Source organism: Ambystoma mexicanum, chromosome 12 (genome assembly GCF_040938575.1).
Source record: "Ambystoma mexicanum isolate Mex_15411 chromosome 12, UKY_AmexF1_1, whole genome shotgun sequence".
NCBI classification, from domain to species: Eukaryota; Metazoa; Chordata; class Amphibia; order Caudata; family Ambystomatidae; genus Ambystoma; species Ambystoma mexicanum.
Genome location: NC_090936.1, coordinates 650,995,667 through 651,014,914, shown reverse-complemented (window position 1 = coordinate 651,014,914; position 19,248 = coordinate 650,995,667). Strand labels below are relative to the sequence as shown.

Sequence of the window (19,248 nt, the reverse complement as noted above, 5' to 3'; positions counted from 1 at the left end):
TTCATTTAGAATGGACTCTCCTCTCTCTGATCATGCATTGCAAAATGGAAGATACTGTTTATGATCACACGCAAGAAAGTAATTTCTGTATCTACGACATGACTTTCTCTGAGGTATGGTCCATGGACCATTTATGTCTTTGTCCTTTGGGTACACACTGACTCCCGCTCTCTGCATGGAACTGCAAAATTTGGCTAGGCTGCATGTGAAGGTGGTGAGTGGTGGTGTCTGTTTCCTAACCCCACCGTAGATTCACAGCTGGCTGTTTGTAGAAGGCATATGTGCATTTGATCTCCCTTGTGTGACAAGGTTAGTAGCCTGACCTTGCCACAAGGGGACAGGAACCCCGCTCAGCCTGGGGTGGGAGGCCTACGAGGGTGGAGGTCAGAGCCAGTCTTTCCCCAGAGAGGGAAGGTGACCGTTGAGCGGTCCCCAATTCTTGTTCCCTCCCGAAATGGCAGTTTGTGCATGGGCTTTACCCACTTGCTTGAACCCATACCTCTGGACATCAATGCTGGCCACGTGTTCTTTCTTTTTTCTAGACCCAAAGTCAGAGCTACAAAGAATATAGAGGGATCCATGGGGAGATAACGACCCAACAACTCCCCATACCACCTACAGTGAAAAGTCGGAATCTCTGACTCGGCAAAAAAAGAACGAACCCACAAAGGAAAGAGTGTTGAACCTACCAGGATGCCGGACATGCAGCACACTGCTCCCAAGTGCCAGTATATGCAGCAGCTAAACCACAGCAGTCATCCTAGACCACCAAGGACTTATATCCACCCTGCAATTATTAAACACTGTACTTACCTGGGAGGAAGCCACAACAAGGACTCCTGATACAAATGTGGACACTTTGCAGGGGGGGGGGGGGTGTCTAACAGTGATGTGATCAAGACGCGTTCTGTGTGAGCTCCCCTCCTGATCCTCCCAATTAGATACTTCCATGCTCCAAATAGACTCCAGAAACCCTATATTGTACAGTTATTGACAGCAGTGGCACTCTATGCATTGTTTTTCAGAGGAATTAGCAGTCAGGGAGAGGAGAAATCAGCAGAGTCAAGACGAACACAGCTACCACCAAAATGGCGGGCGCAGTCCTACAGGAGGAGGAAGCTGCAAAAAAGCCCTTCAAAAAGAGCCTGTACAACCCGGGAAGCCTCCCGGAGCTATGCGGGATGGATCATGGGCCAAAAGAAATCGCTGGTGTCATTGAGGAAGAAAGGATGATCTGTCCCCGGACTGCGAGCAGAGGTAAGGGACAGCAACATCCCCTGCACAGGCACTAACAACACGTCACTGATCAGCTTGTAGAGAACAGTCCAGAGCGGGCCTGAGCTGCGAGAGACTCCCTCAGCCCAGACACCAAACACTCCGGGGATCTGACCATGGGGAGCAGCTAGCAGCAGTCTGGAGCTGCCTCCCTCCAGTGTTACCATGGGAGCGGGAACAAAGAACAGTGGACCGCCAAGAGCCGTAACGCTAGTTGCGGTCCTCCAGGGTGAGACTCCCCTTAAAGTCACATATAGACATTTTTCAAATAAAGCCCTGATGATCAGTAGATTAGGCCCGTCATGTCTGAGAAGAAGGAACAACTCTCTCACATACTGGACATGTCCCGTTAATCGGGTCAGGCAAAGTCAGACACTTTAAAGTGCATACACCTGATACCAGTTAGCTCTCCTCACACGAATAAAAGGCAACACTTAAAGACACACTCTGAGCAAGGTGGAACATGAGTACGAGCAGAACTTCCAGGACAAAGGCACACCTATTGGAGCAAAGCAACGGACCAAGGGACGAGAGAAGTGGGCTGAAAACCCCAAGGTTTCTCTACTGGAGGTTGCTGCCTCCAACAGATCACGAAAGAGATGTGGAGAAGGCCAGATACCAAGATTTCAAGGATACCAGTGACCTTCCCGGGTGAACGGCAGAATTTGAGAGGCGAGGACAAGCCTGTGGTACTAACCTTGACGTGAATTGGAAATAAAAAAACAAGAAAGAAGCGCAGTCAGCCAGTGAGTTGGCAAGCTTCCTGAGCGACCAGTGTGTGTTGGACCGAATGAAGTAGCAACATTAAATCACAAGTGAAGATGGTATGCGTGTGGATGAGACGCAGAGAAAGGCTGACCTGTGAATGACCTTGAAAGTAAAAGGCAGCTGTGAGATCAGCGATACTAAGTAACGGCATTGTCTGGCGAGAGGAAGTAGCCCAGTCAAACTTTGAGTCAAAGTGGTCCTGTGGTGGTCTGTAAAGGGAGCCACTCACATTCGAAGGTCTTTGACATCCAAGAGGGGTCTGAGCCTGATTGAGGGAGACCCAAAGTACAATAAGCTTGGGGAAGGGGGGGCCCCGGCAAGTTTGTGTTGAACTGTGACATGAGAGGTCTGAGCCTGACAACGGGGGACCTACGTTAACTGTGTGCTGTAAAGTCTGAGGGGGACCTTTGTGAACTTTACATTGGAATACAATTTTGATAGTCAAGAAAGAAACTTTAACATGGAAGGGCAGGCGGGCCTCAATCCACGGTTTGGAACTGCTTAGAGTGTTAGAAACCGAGCCAGAGTGCGTCATCCCGCCTACAAGGACAGCCTTACTCTGTGAGGTTTAATGTGAGGAGTAGCGCTCATTCAGCTACCTTTATTCTTTTGAACACTGATTTTTCCTTTGCATACATTTCTCCTTTTTACACTTTTTGTACAAGAGATCGGGCAGGCATTAGGTTTTTGTCAGCATAGGCCATTTTTATTTGACAGACTCCACTAGGACTGTTTTGTTTATCGTTTGGTGGTCGAGACTACTCCCATCTTAGTTATAGGGAAAATCTCCAACCCCAACATTTTCAATAAAGGTTTTACAAATTGTATCCATTTTGTCAGTGTCATACTTGTGATACCATGCCTTTCCTACAGTACCCACCAAGCACTGAGAAGAGAAAGAAGCAACTATGAGTAATGCACACTTCCTATTACAAACACCACTCTAGTAGTGGGATGAAGAAGAGGGGTATGAAGGTATGCAATACTGAAGACCAGGCATGTCCCATTGATTGGGTTCATTATGGTCAGGCAAAAAAGTCAAGCCAAAGACTCACACCTGGGGCCCCTTAATAGGGTTCAGGTGTATAAAGGGAGGAGACCCACACCAGCCGAAAGAGGAGAGCCGCTGTGGTGGAACGAGACCAGGAGGTCTGAATGCTGGCAACGATCCCTGCAGGACCTGAAGCAAGCGAGTTGCATGGTGGTTGCAGGACCTGAACCCCTCAAAATATAAAGGCATGCAATGGAAGCTGCCAAACAGCTGTGAAGCAGGAGGGACGTGGTCCGCATCCTTTCCGAACACAGGTGTGTGCAGAGAAGTACACAGTGAGTAAGCGGAACAGAGGCAGTCTGCTTCACCAGCAGCAGAGGTGAGCAGGAGCAGCGAGAACCGCTGCACGGGAGATGCGAAGAGCCAGCAACTGTTAGATGACACTGGAAGACCAGAGCGCTCTCAAGGGACCGCAGGCAAGTACGGTCAGCGAATCTAAGCAAATGGGAACTATATTGAATATTAAACTGAATAAGAATTGCAACTTGAATGAAATTACACTACATTGAATACCGAACTGAATGAAAAGAGCAACTTGAATAAAACCAAAACATATGGACTACCGAACGAACATTTGAAGTTAAACAGGCATAGTGAATGTCATACTCTATGTAAGAAGCACTAAGAGCGATCCGAAAGCAGATGGACAAGTGAACAAACACAGGAGTTTGAAAATAACCAATGGGAGAAAGAAGTATAAGTCTATGGTGAAACAAAGGAATGATGCAGAAAAGTGTTACATTAACCAAAGAGAACATGCATGTGAGAACATAGAACCCTGAAGCAACAGAGCCTGTGAAGGAGTCAAACAAGGGCAAGGGGAGGTTTCGGTTGTGCAATGTGTAATGGGTGCACCATGTGGTCTGACAAATGTGCCTAGACGAGGGAAACTTAAAGGGGTGACAAGCAAAAGACCTTGTGAACAAGCCACAGAAAACGGTTAATTGAACACTAAAGAAAGCCTGAAGGACCTATTGTTTCTTATATTGAACATTTTGAAATAGTATAAGTGCTACAGTGAAATCTTGGGGAAGGGAACGCGAGAATTGAAGCAACTGAGAAATGCTGTCTTGGGGAAGGGGACCTCAAGACCGTCTTTTTGTGTGAACTATGGTATTCTGAACTTGGGGAAAGGTACCTCAAGAACTAGCAGAACACCAATGAGGAAAGCAACTATTTGAACTGTGTTAAACCTGAGATAGGGAGCCCAAGAGGAACTTTAAGCCAAGACTTTACTTCTGAACACTATTTCATTTATTAGGCAGAACCCCATACCCTGTTTATTTCTAGATTTGAGTGCAAGCATAGGTTTTTGACACAGACAGACTTTTGATTCGGACTTATTGTAAGGAAGGCATGGTATCAACAGTAAGAAAAACAAGTGACTACATTCAAGGGTGTTTATTGAACTTCAACAAGGGTATGATAAGCGCATATCTAATACCTAATCTACAGTTGGGAGCAAGCTACGACCATCAAATAATAATAACGCAGTCATAGTGGTGTCTTGTCAACATAAAAGGGCCTATACTAAAAATTCTATTGCCAACCCTTACCTCTAAATACAATTAGTGTGGGGGTAGTAAAGAATAAAGAATTGTTCACAAAAATGTTAAGTCAGGATGTTCAGGCCACTGGCTTCCCTTCCCCATGTTTTCAGCACGGGTAAGGCGGTTCATTTGAGGGTTCCTTCTGTGTTTCTTTCTGAATCGGAAGAGAAACAGGTCTCGACTTCTTTGGATAAGGTTTTGAAGTTGTCTGATTCTTCCAAAGGGAGTGACTTAAATAGATTGGTCTCTGGACCCGGGGCTGATGGTAACTGGGTACCAAAAAAAGGTTTGGTAGCGGGGGGCGTTTAGGGCACTTGGTCTAATAAAAGGTGTAGACTGGCTGGGTTTTTAAGATTATTCTATCACACTGTTGGATATTGAGAATGAGAGTCTATCTAATAAGACTTGTGTTTTAAAAAACAAGTCTTGTTGACCAGTGGGGATGTGTAGAAGAGAGAGCAAAACCTCTTTAAGAGTGGATACATGGTCAGAGTCAGGATGTTCAATGATTCTATTTTTCCCTTCTGGTGGTACAACAATTATCAGCATGGATTCTCAATTTTTATCAATTGAGTTATATCCCACTCCTGACACCACATGTAAGGAAGGCATGGTATCAACAGTAAAACAGACACAATTGACCACCGTTCAACTGTGTTTATTGAACTTCAGCAAGGGAGTGATAAACGCCTATCTAATCCAAAATCTACAGATGTGAGCAAGCTACGATCAAATAATAACAGTCCTAGTGGTGTCTTCTCAAAATAAAAGGGCCTATACTAAAAAACCTATTGCCAGTCCTTACCTCTAAATACAAATAGTATGGGGGTGGTAAAAAAGAAAGAAGTGTTCACAAAAATTATATGTCAGAATGTTCAGGTGTAACGCTCGCCTGGTATCCACAGGGACGCCTCCCGACTGGTCTGGAGTGCTTCTGGGACGGATGCACCTCCCCCGGGAATTCGCACTGCCGTGGGCTTAGTCTGGAAGACAGGAGTTCAGTTTTAGCCACAAATACCTTCTCTCGGGACCCGCCTCCCAAGTGTCCCCTTGCGACCCCCCTTGGAGCCTCTCGCACCTTGTTTTTCAAAAAGGTGCGCTCTCTGACCTGCTGATCTGTGCAGGGGCGCGTCATGGTTGGGCACCTTTCCGCCGAGTTACTTCACTGGCGTGGGCCCGGGAGTCCAGGCTGGCTGCGACTCCCCTCTTGAGCTAAGTCTTTAGTCTTTTTAAGAATAGGTGACTGCAATAGTTGACGCCCTGTTGACCTTCTTCTCTCGTTGATGCAGAAGGGGTGATGGAGATGTCAAGCAGATGGAGGGTAGTGCTCAAGTAGGTAAGAGAATGCACGAAGCGCAGCGCTATGAGCCTCTTTAAAGTAGGCTAACCTGTGCTATCCTTCCTTGCAAGTTGCCGAGAAGTTCCTGGAAGAAATGGGGCCAGATGGAAGCGGAGCGTAGAATGGCAGATGTCCGGTTGGCGATGGAGTTCCAGTAGAGCTTCGGTAAGTCAGCGGAGCCTGGAGGCAATGAATCGGAAGATGAAGGCTTACTAACTGTCCTCTTCTTGTCTCTCCTCTCTAGGATGTTACTAGCGCAAGAAGATGAGTTCCAGGAAGGTTCCAGATTGATCGAGGAGCTGGAGGCAGAACAGGTAAGGATGAATAACGGTGTTCTTCTTTACCCCGGAGATGCAGGCCAAGGATGCTGCAAGCAGGTCTCAGTGAACGTCATGCTGCAAGTGCAGAACAATGCGAAGCGCGTGCCTCAGCTCGGGCGTGGCTTAAATAGCCAGCAGGTATCCCAGGTGCGTTCAGGGCAGACCACACCCTGGATGCTAGACTGCATGATGCAGTTCCACGTTGATCCTTGTGGGGGCAGCCATGTTGGTCCATTGTCCAATGGAAACTCTACCAGCCGTATGAGCCTGGCGCCAACGGCGCCAGGACTGGCTCCAGGACAGCTGAGAGGGGCATGATTGGGCCCTTGGGGCCTTGCAGGAATACTGTGGCAAGGGCCAGAGGCCCTGAGGTCCCAGGCCAGGGGTTAAGGTCGTGACAGCACTCCCCCTAAGGCCCCTCTCAGGATGGTTCTTCTGTCTGGACCCGGCTTGGTGGGGTACTCTTAGTGGCAACACCGAATCAGGCATGGAGCATGAATGTAATAACTGGGCTCCCATGTTCTGTCCTGCGGACCATACCCTTTCCGGTCCACAAGGTAGTAAAGTTTTGTTCTAACATACTTGGAGTCCAGGATGTCCTTTACTTCAAATTCTGGTTCTCCATAAATTATCACAGGCCCTGGTGGGGTAGTTACTCAGGTTTCAGGCTGTACTGGTTTCAGAAGGGATACATGAAACACCGGATGTATCCGCATGTGGGTTGGTAGCGTCAGCTTTACCGCGGTGGGGTTTATGATGGATTCAATGGGATATGGCCCTAAAAACCACAGGCGGAATGTCCGAGTTCCCTTTAGAGGTACATGCTTGGAGGCTAGCCATACCATGTCCACGATTTGGTAGTCAGGGGCTTTGGTGCGATGCTGGTCCACATACTTCTTCTGGCGAGTCTTGGCTTGATGCAAGTGTTCTTTGACTCTCGTGAAAGCCTGCGAAATGGTCGCGTGTAGGTTTGTGATGTCTGGCATTTCCAGAGTCATAGGGATGTCCAATTCTGATGTGCGTGGGTGTCTGCCATATACTGTGAAGAACGGAGTTTGCCCAGTGCTGCTGCGTAGTGAGTTGTTATAGGCATACTCAGTGATCCATAATAGATCCTTCCAGTTCCCTTCCACTTGGTGAAGCATGCAGCGCAAATACCACTCAAGCATTTGGTTCATCCTCTCCATTTGACCATCCGTTTGGGGGTGATGGCTGTTGGATAATTGGATGTCTATTTGGGCCATTGAGCAACACTTCCTCCAAAAGTTAGACACGAATTGGGTACCTCGATCCGGAATCAAGATTGATGGGAACCCGTGCAGCCGGACCACATGTTCAAGGAAGGTTCTGGCGAGACCAGATGCGTTTGGTAGACCTTTGAACGGGAAGAAGTGGGCGATCTTGGAAAACAGGTCCACGATCACCAGGATAGTATTATAACCTTGACATGAGGGTAGGTCAGTGATGAAATCAAGTGACAACGTATGCCACAGAGCCGGCGGAATGTCCAATGGTTGTAGGAGCCCAGCGGGTCTTTGCTTTGATGATTTATTCTGAACACAGATACCACAGGAAGTGATTAATTTAATTACATCTTTGCGCCACGTTGGCCACCCGTAACTTAGTTTCACCTTGGCCAGGGTTTTGGTAATTTCCAGGTGGCCTTCCATGAGGGAGTCGTGATACTCCGAGATGACCTGTTCTTGAAGTTATTTTACAGGCACGAATAGCCGATTTCTGTAGTAAGGCAGCTGGTCTTTAACGGTGTAGTGTTCTCCTCTTGAATCCCACTCTCGTAGTTGCTCCTGAGTTAACACTTGCCGAACTTCATACAGCAACTCGTCTTGAGTCATCGTGGTTGTAATGCTGAAGAGTCTGTCCCCCGGAATGATGGCCACGGGGTCAATAGGTGTATACACCACCTCATCGGTGCCCATGCGTGATAGGGCATTAGCCTTGCCATTTTTGACTCCTGGTCGGTACGTGATCACATAGTCGTACTCCGCGAAGTATGTCGAGAAGTTTGAGCCTTTGCATTTTTCAAGTATTGTAGATTTCGGTGGTCCGTTTTCACGGTAATAGTGTGTCTGGCTCCCAACAGATAGTGCCACCAGCACTTGAAAGCGGCATTTTTGGCCAGCAGCTCCTTATCCGTGATAGCATAGTTGAGCTCAGATGGTGAGAACTTTTGTGACCAGAAAGCCACCGGGTGTAGCTGGCCAGTTGCGGCTCCCTTTGCGGTACAGACTGATACCAAAGGGGATTTATTGCATATACCTGTAGTTTTAATCTTCTGTAATGCTCCCTAAGGAAACTGCACAGGATTCTGCCTAACACACCCCCAGGAACTGGATCCAAAAGCGATGGTCGTGTCCTGGCCACCTGCATGACCGATCCCTGGGGACTAGAGGATGAGACACCTTCCGGTTTCTCACATTACAGACACCGACTTCCTTTGGTTTTCTTTAGGTAGGGAAATCCCCACCATAGTTATGAGCAAGTTAAGCATTAGGCCATCCCGATACTTAATATTCTACTGTTGAATTGGAACTCTTGTCTGTGTCATCTCTTGATACCATGCCTGTTTCACAAGTATGAGTTGGGTAGCGTGTCTGAAAGGCACATCAGGTGATCCCTTTTAATAGACTAACATTGATAGTGTAGGGTCAGTCTAGGAAGTCTCTGCGGAAGTTTAGTAAGAAAAAATTATCCTTTCGGTTGTCTCTTCTAGCAAAGTCAAAACCTGGACAGTAGGGTGAAACCAGCACAACATACTAATCTGGGGAGTAGTGATGCCTGCAATAGGGTGGAAGTGGTGTTTTAGATGGGGGGGGCAGGGATAGCACCTGGACAAAACCCTTGATCTGTCTCTGGGAATTGGATCAAGCCATCTGTGACCCTTGCTAATGTGAGAGGACTGGGCGAGCTCTGAGGTATCCCCATTAATTGCCTCCAGGTGTCACATAACGGAGAATGTTGCTCCCCAGTCTCTCTTCTGTGGTGGGAACACAGTGACTTATGTTAAATTTTACAGAGAAATAAGTTAAGTTATTAAGTTCCATTGTCTGCTAGCTTCACCATCTGGGCAAAATATCAGTAAGTCAGAATCGGGCAAATGTCCTTTCATTCAGCGCCAAAGCAGACAATGGAAACTTTCACTGGAGATCTTGCCTTTACCTAATGGGAACTCATGTGCAATGTTCACCAATGCCAACATCTCCTGAATAGGCCTCAAGTGTAGTAATGTGGTTTTCTGGGAGAAAAGAAGATATTGTATAGATAGAAAGAGTTATTGTGTACTTACGTGGAGAAAGCTCCGACACGTTGAATGTATAGGACGTGCTATTGAAGACTGGAGGAAATTCATTCACTGGCAACGTTTTCACATAAATGTAGAGAAATTCTAGAGTAAGAAAAAATATACAGATTCAAACGGTGTTCTCAATATACCATTATCAGCCTCCACCTCCTTAAAAACCTTTTTGGAGGAATAGCATATTAAATCCATATTTTTACTATGTGCTTCAACAACACAGAAGTATGTGTCTCATTCCACAGGCCAGATGGGTCTAGTAGTGTGCTTCAGAGAGAAGACAACATGCCAGGAGGACCATTTCTTTGTGGGATATCACATTCAGAATTCACTTATACTCCATCTCAAAAAGACTAATAAGAAGAGAAGAAAAGGAAAATCTTATTATTAATACTAAACTTCTAGAAGTGTGCCTTAATAACTAGGCTGTGCAGTCCATAATAACCAACAATTACCATCTGCCTTGCAGACAATAATTGTTTCCAGCTGGTGTGTAGGAAAAGCAGCTCAGTAGGACATTTTCTAACCCACCCAACCATTCCCAACACCAGGCAGAAACGTTCCTGCTCAGCAAATGGGTACCTGTGTGGTGTCTCCTCTCAGAGAAGACACCACTATATACACTTCCGCTGGGATGGATGAGGTTTTCTGGAACCTCACCATTCTATGCAAGTCTTGGGGAGAACTGATTCCATGACATAAATTTGCTCCATTGAATGGAGACTCTGGGGAGGGGCGTTAGTTTTGCATTAGGTACACCGTCATGGAAATGTGGTCTCATCCGTTCTCTACCAGCCGGCAATTATAATTTTATTTTTTAGGAAACGCTTAATACCGAAGAGGGGTCTAAGCACGGACCTGGGATTTTAACCCGTGTTGCTCTGTGTCGTCTTGCTTCCAAGACAAGCCTGTTGCCACTGAGCTATACTTCCTGTGCAAAGGAGTCGGACAAAGGCACCCGCCAGACACCTTTTCCCACTGGCTGGAGTCTCCACGTAACGAGTTTTGTTGATGGGCAGTATGGAATAGTCGGGTGTTAGCCAGGGACATCATTAGGGTGTCGCCAGGGGTCGCAACTGCGACCCTTGAGGTCTCCCTTGCTACCCCTAGAAAGAAAAGATGTTTTAAAAAAAGAATATTTACTTTTTTTAAAAATTAAAGTTCCTGGGCTTTGGCCAGTGTAATGGGGCTCTTTGTTTCTGGAGTGGCTGCCTTTCTTGTTCATGCCGCTTAAAAAAACTGGTGGTTCCACAAGTGTATCACTTTCAGCAGTGACACTAAATAAGAAAGAACAGGAATAACAAATTTGTCTTTCTAGAATTCTATCCAATAATTGCTAGACTCAACGGTTTATTTCCAGGCACACTTCAGGGGGTGAGTCAGTGATTTAGCCTGTTCTTAAACACCTCAACTCAGCCTTTCACCCTTCTGAGGTCGATAAATGAGTACCAACACCGGTTGAGTGATATTGTATGCATATTTGTTCTATATAAAGTGCTTAAGCATAAGTGCTATATGATAACATATCATTTGGCCTTGGACGTCTGCTTGTATTCAAAGTAATTTGGTAATATGGGCCTATACACACTGATATTAACAATACATATGTTGATCCATTCTTGTATGAAATGTATATAACATTATAGTGATATTGCAACCATATTTTTCGTAATGTACATAGGAACAATGTGTGATGTAATTTCCTCTTGTCAAGAGGTGAAAGGTTGTGTTCCATCTCTTCCCGTGATGTCACTTCGATGTGGGGGGCGAGGGGAGGGGGAAGGACATCACTTCCTGTGATGTCAAAGGTCGTGTGGTGTCACTTCCGCTACCCCTGGCATTTTGGTGAAATTATGTCCCTGGTGGTAGCCCTGCTCACCACTGATGAGCCTAACCACCGATTACTCTGATCTGGACCAATATGTGTTTTCAGAAAAAAATTCCTTTTATTTATGTTTTACTTTATTTGTTTTAGTTGTAAATTACAACTTTTCAAATATATAATAAAACAAGCATATTTAAGGTCATAAAAATTGCATTTCTTGGTACAATTTCATCACATTCTCTGTTTGACAGGACATGGTTACTCGTAAAGTGCACATTATTTTCTCTGTAAAAACGTTGTCTAAATGTATGCATGATAAAATTCACATAGCAATTACATAAAATACTGAGTTAGGATACAATTTGCCATGTACATAAAATGATCTAAGCATGTGCAGTAAAGTATTATGCTCTTTTTGGTTGGGTATCTATGGCAATTATTGTTCTTATTAGTATCGCGTGTAGTACGTCAATTTCAATTCTCTGCACCTTAATACAGTCTGATGGCTGACATTTTCTTAGTTAACACTTGATCTGCATGTAATACATTATAGATTGTGGGTAAAGGATTTATAGCTGCTATGCCGCTATACAAATTACGATTTTACCTCATGACAGACTCAATGTGTGAGATTCACAAGCTTAATCTTTGTAGAAAGTTGATTGTGGCTATATTTAAGGAGATGTGTTATGCATTAACAATCATGATCCACATTTGGTGGGGCACTAAAATGCGAAAATCACAAAAGAATTTATAAAAACATCATTTCCATAGAGATGATAGGTTATTGCAGTGCACAAGCAGATGCTCTAAGGTTTCAGGATGAATGTCTAAGTTACAAAATCTGCATGTGGATATGAGCTCTCGTTCCTTTGATCGGGCTGCTAACAGTGCTCTTGTCGGCCATATGATATGATATATGATAGGTTATTTATAACACGCTTAATACCCAGAGGTTTCTAAGCGCCGACCCGGGGATCTAACCTGTGGTGCTCTGTGTTGTCTTGCTCCCAAGATGAGCACGTTGCCCTTGAGCTATCCTCCCGAGGCCATCGATTGAATCGTAGTCTCATTAGCTGTGTATGGTAGGTCTGGTCTGGGAATTTTAGTATTAGCCCAGTCATGATACCAGAGTTTTCCCTTTGCACGCTCACGGTTGATATCAATGTAGATTTGTCAATATAAGCTTTGTCCATAGTTAAAATGCAACATTCCTTCCAAGTGTCAAGTAGGTTTTTAGAGGTATTATCAATGGTGCATGCAATGACTGGTATTAAGGTTGATTTAAACATATCTTTCATTAAGCACTTGCTATAGAACATTATAGAGTTCCAGCATACAATGGCCCTCAGTGAAATCAATCTCAGTTCATACCGAATAACTGGGATGGGGAAACATTTAGGTAGAGGTAGTATGGTCTTCCAGAAAAAACCTAAATTCTCCCAGTTTGGCTGGTTATCGGGGAGTTTAGATTGGGCACCATATGTTAATGCAGGTATGACTTTTTGCTTGTAAAATATTATCAAAGGAAGACAAGAGAATGTACCATATTTTCGGTGGACCAATTTAGCCTGCAAACATAACGATTACATTTTGTGTTTCATCTCAGATTTATAAGGTGCATCAGATCTATGATCATTAATGTTCAGCCCCAGTATTTATGCTTGTGGATAATCGCTAGGGAGTTCGTTCCTATGGACCACGTGAGCCTGGAGGTTTTATTTTTCCCTCTAACGCACTGCATTTTCAGGATGTTAGATTTGGCAGTGTTAATCATTAACTTGTTCTCCGATGCATAGTTTTCCAGTGCACAAAGTTGTATGTGACGACCAATGGGGGTCTGGTCAACCAAGACATGATCGTCCGTGTAGATAAACCATGTTATTCGGCGAGGGCCCATTTTAGGGGGAAAGGCTCTGACTTCACCGAGATGTTTAAGGATGTCTCTAATGGAGAAGTTGAAAAGAGGGGATGCAAGGATGCATCCTTGTTTAAGTCCACGTATGTATTGATCGAGCAAGATAATAGTCCTTCTTGGTTTAACTGCACTCGAATTAACTTATCGGTATGGAATTGTTGTAACAAGTTCAAGATGTAGGGTGGGCAACCTGCTGTTAATTTTTGCCATAACAGGGTGTGGGAGATTGAGTGAAACGCTTGTTTGAAATCTATAAAAGCAAGATATATATTGGTTGTTTAGATGTAATAGCTTGATTTTTTAGGGCGGATATTATGATTAGATTGGCAACCGAACCTATTCCACTAACAAACCCTGATTGGTGAAGGTCTAACATGTCTGCTGATTTCAGTCATTTGCTCAGATCTCTAAGTAATAGTCTTGCATAGATTTTCCCAGGTGTATCGAGGAGGGGAAGGGGTCTATAATTAGTAGGTACATTTCAGTCACCCTTTTAAAATATAGGAATCAGTATTGATTGTCGTCATCAGGAGGGAATAGTGCCTGTCCGTGTGACTGTTTGAAATATTGCATACAAAATTGAGGGCCACTGCTCCGGATGAGCTTTTATAGTTGCAATTGATAGCTCGTCAAGAGCTCTGGGACCTGCTGGGCTAAGTTTTTTTAATTTGCATGAGGATGTCTGTAATGTCAATTCTCAAAGAATCTATATAAAATTGATAGGAGGTCTTGTGACGTTAGTGGAGAGAGAGGGTTCCGCAAATAGAGTGGTAAAGTGATCAACCCAAGCTTGTTCACCTATCACATACAGTAGAAGCGATGATGTTACGGTATTGGCTCCAGCTTTAAGGAGGTTCCAGATTTGAGCACTGGATGTTGATGTTAATGCTAGGAGCATTTTTCATTCGCTTTTTGAGTCTTGAGTGATTTGTGTTGGATTAAGTAATTTTTGCAAATAGTGCGAATATTGGCAGCCTTTCTTTTATAGTCTAAGAGGAAGCAGGATTTTATGTTTTTTAGTACTTTCCTCATTTTCGCTTTTCTATTCGTGATGTCAATATCATATGGGTGTGTTCGTCAAAAAACAGGATCTAGATCGAGGTTTTTCGCGAAATAGAGATAGAGTGCGAGTATACGAGGTGCGCAAGGTAGGGGGAGATTTTCTGTCCGAGGATGGAAAGTCATCATGCAATTTGTCTAGTAGACTATTTAATTTCGGGATGGTGCATTTGATTTGGTTTCTCCCTTCTGATAATTGCAATACAGCTTTGTAATGTTGTCACAAGGGACAGGATGTTTGTGCCCAGGCTGTTTCTAATATCTTGTGATCGCCATCTACTGTGGGAATAATAGTAAATCTCTTAACACAATATATTGCTTGGGTTGACATAAAGACAATCTAAAATTGCGGCAGATTGGTTTCTCTTCCAAGTTGGACAGGGAGGGGTGTCACCTTCAATAGTTCCATTGAGAAGGGTAACATTTCTTTCAGCCGTCAGGTTCATCCACCTGGGGGCTCTGGGAGTGAGCACTAGTCATTCAAGGTGATGCAGCTTATGTTCAAATCTCCTGCAATTAGCGTAGTGCGATAGTTCGGTTCATTTGTAATTTTGTAATAATATCCAGTATGAGAATTACATGTCCAAAAAATGTGTAATCAGACAGGATAGCAGGGTTCCAATAAAGATTAAGAATAGCAGCGTGGGACACCAGCGGGTGAAAAGTATTTGAAAACTCCAGTTTCAAAAGTTGAACACATGGATGGAGAGACATCCAAGATGATCATTTGCCACCCGAATGTAATCTAAGTGCTGCAAGGAGGCCAGCCATAGGTCTGTCTTTAGTATGTTTAACGGCAGGTATCCAACATATCTCATAGTTAGGCCACATGGGCTGGGTGGTTATCCAAGTTTCCTGGAGGACAATGAAATCACAGATATCCAAAGGATGATTTTTGTGTGTTTTCATGAGATGTTTAAATCCCCTGGTGTTCCACACCGCCATCGAATGGGCCAAGGGGTTAGTCTGGCATTAATCAATTTTTAAATGGTTAGCATCTTTGATAGTCTTTTTGAGCCATGACCATTTTGTTTCTCATGGGGAGTGAAAGTCACTTTAAAAAAAAAGTCACTTTTAAGATGTCCTCTAGTGCCTTGGCAGAATTATGATTAATTGTTTGGGCTTTTCATATTTAGATGGGGACTCTGTTAATAGGTGCCATGGGTAGGTGTCTCTCTCTTGTGATGATTTGTGATTTCTTTAACAGCTAATGAAAAGCCCTCTTGATATAGTAGGTCTTTTGCATTCCATATGGTTTCTTTTACAATCTGAGATGGAACCGTTAAAGTTACAGTGTCCATCTTTCGGGTGTTGCTGATGTAAAGGGATTCAATGTCTTGGGTCTCAATGAGATTTAGTTTTGGTATTGTTTTAAAAAGAGCTAATAGCGTTGTTCAATTGAGATAAGGATACCTGCTATGCCGGTCTCTCATGGTTAAGGTTAGCATGTGTGCTAGTTTCAGGCTGGTTTCTCTAGCGCTTGAGTTTTTTTCAATCAGGGGCTGTTGATGTGGTTCGTTGTTCTACATAGTAGAAGTGCGACCGCCCTTTAGTTTGTAACAGTGGAGATTTGCTTATATGTCATAGGATAGTATCACACGTTATTTTGGTGCTTTTGGTGGTACGCAATCCTTTTTGTTCCAATATTAAAAATAAGTCATTTTCCGTGCTCGGTTCACACGTGGAAGCTTTCGTTATGTCAGGGGAAGTATGAAAGTGTGAAGGGTCTTGGCCATCTCTATCTTGAAGTAAGGAAGTGATTGAATAGGTTGAGTAGTTCACCAATTCTCCAAACTCTTAATCTTGTGCTACGACTGGCTCCAAAGAAGGAGGAGTGGACATGTTGGTTGAGATTTGTACATCTGACCTTTGGCTTTTTTGTTCAGGTTGCGTTTTTGCGATAGTGAAATAAATGTTGTCTCGACAGCTAGCCGGAGATTGTCGAGACGGAGTAGTTAAGGCACAGATACATTTTTTTGATCTCCTGTTTTTTTTTTTTTTAAATCAACCGACTGGTTTTTAGTTTGTTTTCCTATTGCAATACTGGGTGCTTGGATTTATTTTCACGCCTTTGGTGTTGAAACACTTCAAATACAGGTTCTTGCGTATGTTCAATTTCTACTATAGTTGTTTCGCATGCAGGATCACATAGTATTAGTCATCTGAGTCGCAACAATAGAATTCTCAGGTGACACAAAACCTACCCAGAGGGTCGTTATAGGTAGCAAGGCCGTTGTGGGCAGGGCCTCTGGGACTTTTGAAAAAGGAGGAGCATTGCAAAGCTCTAAGAGTGTCACATTTTGCTGCTTTAATTCAGCGGCTATGCAATCCATTTTAGAGGATATGGTATTCAATAGGAGTATGTAGGTCTGTTCTCTTTTCCAATGTTTCAAAAATGTTGGTTAGGCTGTAAAGCCCATTATTCATAGCCGCTAATGGCTAAGGCGGGAATAGGTAGTTGTTTTAAACCAAACAATGGTGTCAGGGTAGGTTTAACAAATGATATTGCTGAAGAAGCCGATGAGTTGAGAGTTGAATTAGGGGAGGTCGGAAACAAAATAGGAGAATGAGAAAGGTCTGACATATGCATACTAGGTGAAACAAATTGGGTTTCTAATATTGTGTGCACCATGGCTTGTTCTTGTGGTGCATCTTTCTCTAATATTTCAGAGGATATGAGATTTGTTCCGACATTTCTCAGGTGGCTGATGGATTCTTGAGGAGTTTCCATTCCAGATTTATTATTGGCATTTTTAAGTATTTATGAGTATAAGGCAGCTATGCCAGAGGTACTTATTGCATGGATTGTGGCTTCGGTCATTGCCGGAGGCAACAAGATTTCTGTGTGAGGTTGATTCATGCATGTAACCTCCAGGGCCCAGCTGGTCAAAGGACATCCTTGATTGGAGCAAGCTAATAAGCCTGCATCAGATATATGATGGGTTGACAACGCGTCATAAGCAGTTGCCGTAACAACTACATGGAGCTTGAAGTTTGCAAGGGGGCTGTTGCCCCTTACAGTTAATCTGATTGTGGATGGGAAGGAAATGTCTTTGTGAATTGATCATTTCGCTTTCCAAGATCTGTTCTTTTGCACAGGGAGGCCAAAACTGCCTGATATCAGCACTTAAGGATTAAGATTGCTGTCTTTTTGATGTTTTATTTTTAAGTCTGTTCCTTGGTTCTTCTAATTCCACAGCTGTTGGTAGCGCAGGGTGTAGGTCTCCCAAGAGTTTGTCGCTATGAGATGGCATAGCCGATTTCAGAGTGTAAAGTGTCATGGTAGTTTTGACTATGGGAGTGAGATTGGCAACAAAGGCAGAGCCTGGGCAGGAGGAATTGCGAGTGCGGGCGCTGTCAGCTGTCCAGCTGAACAGTAGAACAGCACTCGCAAAGCATTCCCACAATGCGCATGCGCGATGCTCGTGTGCCCGGGTATATATAGGGCTTCTGGGAGATGAGGGCAGAGCTTGGAAAGGCACTAAAAGATATATGTGTTAGATCTGTCACAGGAAAATGTACTAAAACGAAATTGTTTTTTGATATTAAATACACTAATCAAGAACTTGCTGTTTGATCTCTCACCCTGATTATTTTGTTATATATCATGATGTACCCCCCTGGGTATACCAGGGCTTAGCCAGGCACCCTTTCTTATTTTTAGGCACTAAAAGATCAACATTAGATTAGCTTTAGTTAAGGGTTATTTTGAAACTGCATTTTGAAGGGCTTTGCAGACAATATCGAGCGTACCAAAGTCAGATGATTTGTGGTCATGGGATATGCCGCTAAGCAGAATGCAGCGATCCAGTGGTTCAGCAGAAAGGAGCGAGGCAGTCAATCTAGCAGAACAGCACTCGCAAAGCACTCCCACAATACACGCGCACGTGAATAGGCTACTCTAGAGAGCTTTGAGAAATCAATATCATCTGCAGGATATACCTTCAGTGATGAATTGGCTATTTAAAAGGGGTGGTTTTTAGGTATGTTCTTCAAAGGTTTCCCTGGCTACAGGAAATCCAGCACAGTGCAGAGATAATTTAATAGCCGTTCCCCTTTTACTAACAGCCATCTTCGCTTGACTTCCCCAGATTGAATGTAGTGTCTATAAAGTGCTCTACTTGGGAGGTGTCTTTGGACGGTAATGTGGTATTAAGATCTTAGAATTGGGATCAACGGTTCATTATAATTGTTCTTTTGTAATGCGCTCAATACAGGGACCAGTTTGTAAGCGCAAGACCGGGATTCGAACCTGTGTTGTTGGCGTTCCTAGTTTCTCTTGCGGCCAGACAGTGACAGACTTTCAGTTCTTTCTTCCTCACGACCGCTTTCGCTATCGTATTTCATGTCTCTCGTGGCCTCTGCTGGACTTGTCGGCTTCATTCCAGGCTTCGGCACGTTAGGTGCTGCCTTTCGACACCTGCGAATGCCCAGGAAAATATTGTCGGCTCCTGGTGTTGCCACAGCGTGTTCTCTTCCTGTGTCAGATTTTTTCTTCTTGGCTCTCGAGCCGGTCGCCTCCACCGCACTGGTTCCAGCCCTTTAGTCCCTCAGTCCGCACCGAGGGGACAGCTCTCTCCCACCAGCTGCACACCTCCACTCTCTGCTCTTTAAATTTCCCGCCCACCGGTGTCTACACCCAACAAGTAGAGTGCTCCTAGTGCTTGTGACGACCTTCACGCTGCATTACTCAGTTTCTCTTCTTTGCTCCAGTATTTTGGTAGTTATGGAAATGGAAGTCCCTTCCTGACAATTTACAAGATAAACCTGGATAAGTATTCTTAATGGTTTTCAAAGGCAAGTCAGTCCTGAATGATTTGTAATTATGGG

The 19,248-nt window shown here is 44.2% G+C and overlaps 1 protein-coding gene across 1 annotated transcript in view; it reads right to left on the bottom strand.

Moving 5' to 3' along the window:
• CDHR3 (cadherin related family member 3) overlaps positions 1 to 19,248 on the bottom strand; it is a 642,490-nt gene that overhangs the window by 315,290 nt on the left and 307,952 nt on the right. The window contains exon 11 of the mRNA XM_069630086.1: positions 9,608 to 9,706. Within this exon, the coding sequence (XP_069486187.1) occupies positions 9,608 to 9,706 (99 nt within the window). The remainder of the gene's footprint in view (positions 1 to 9,607; positions 9,707 to 19,248) is intronic.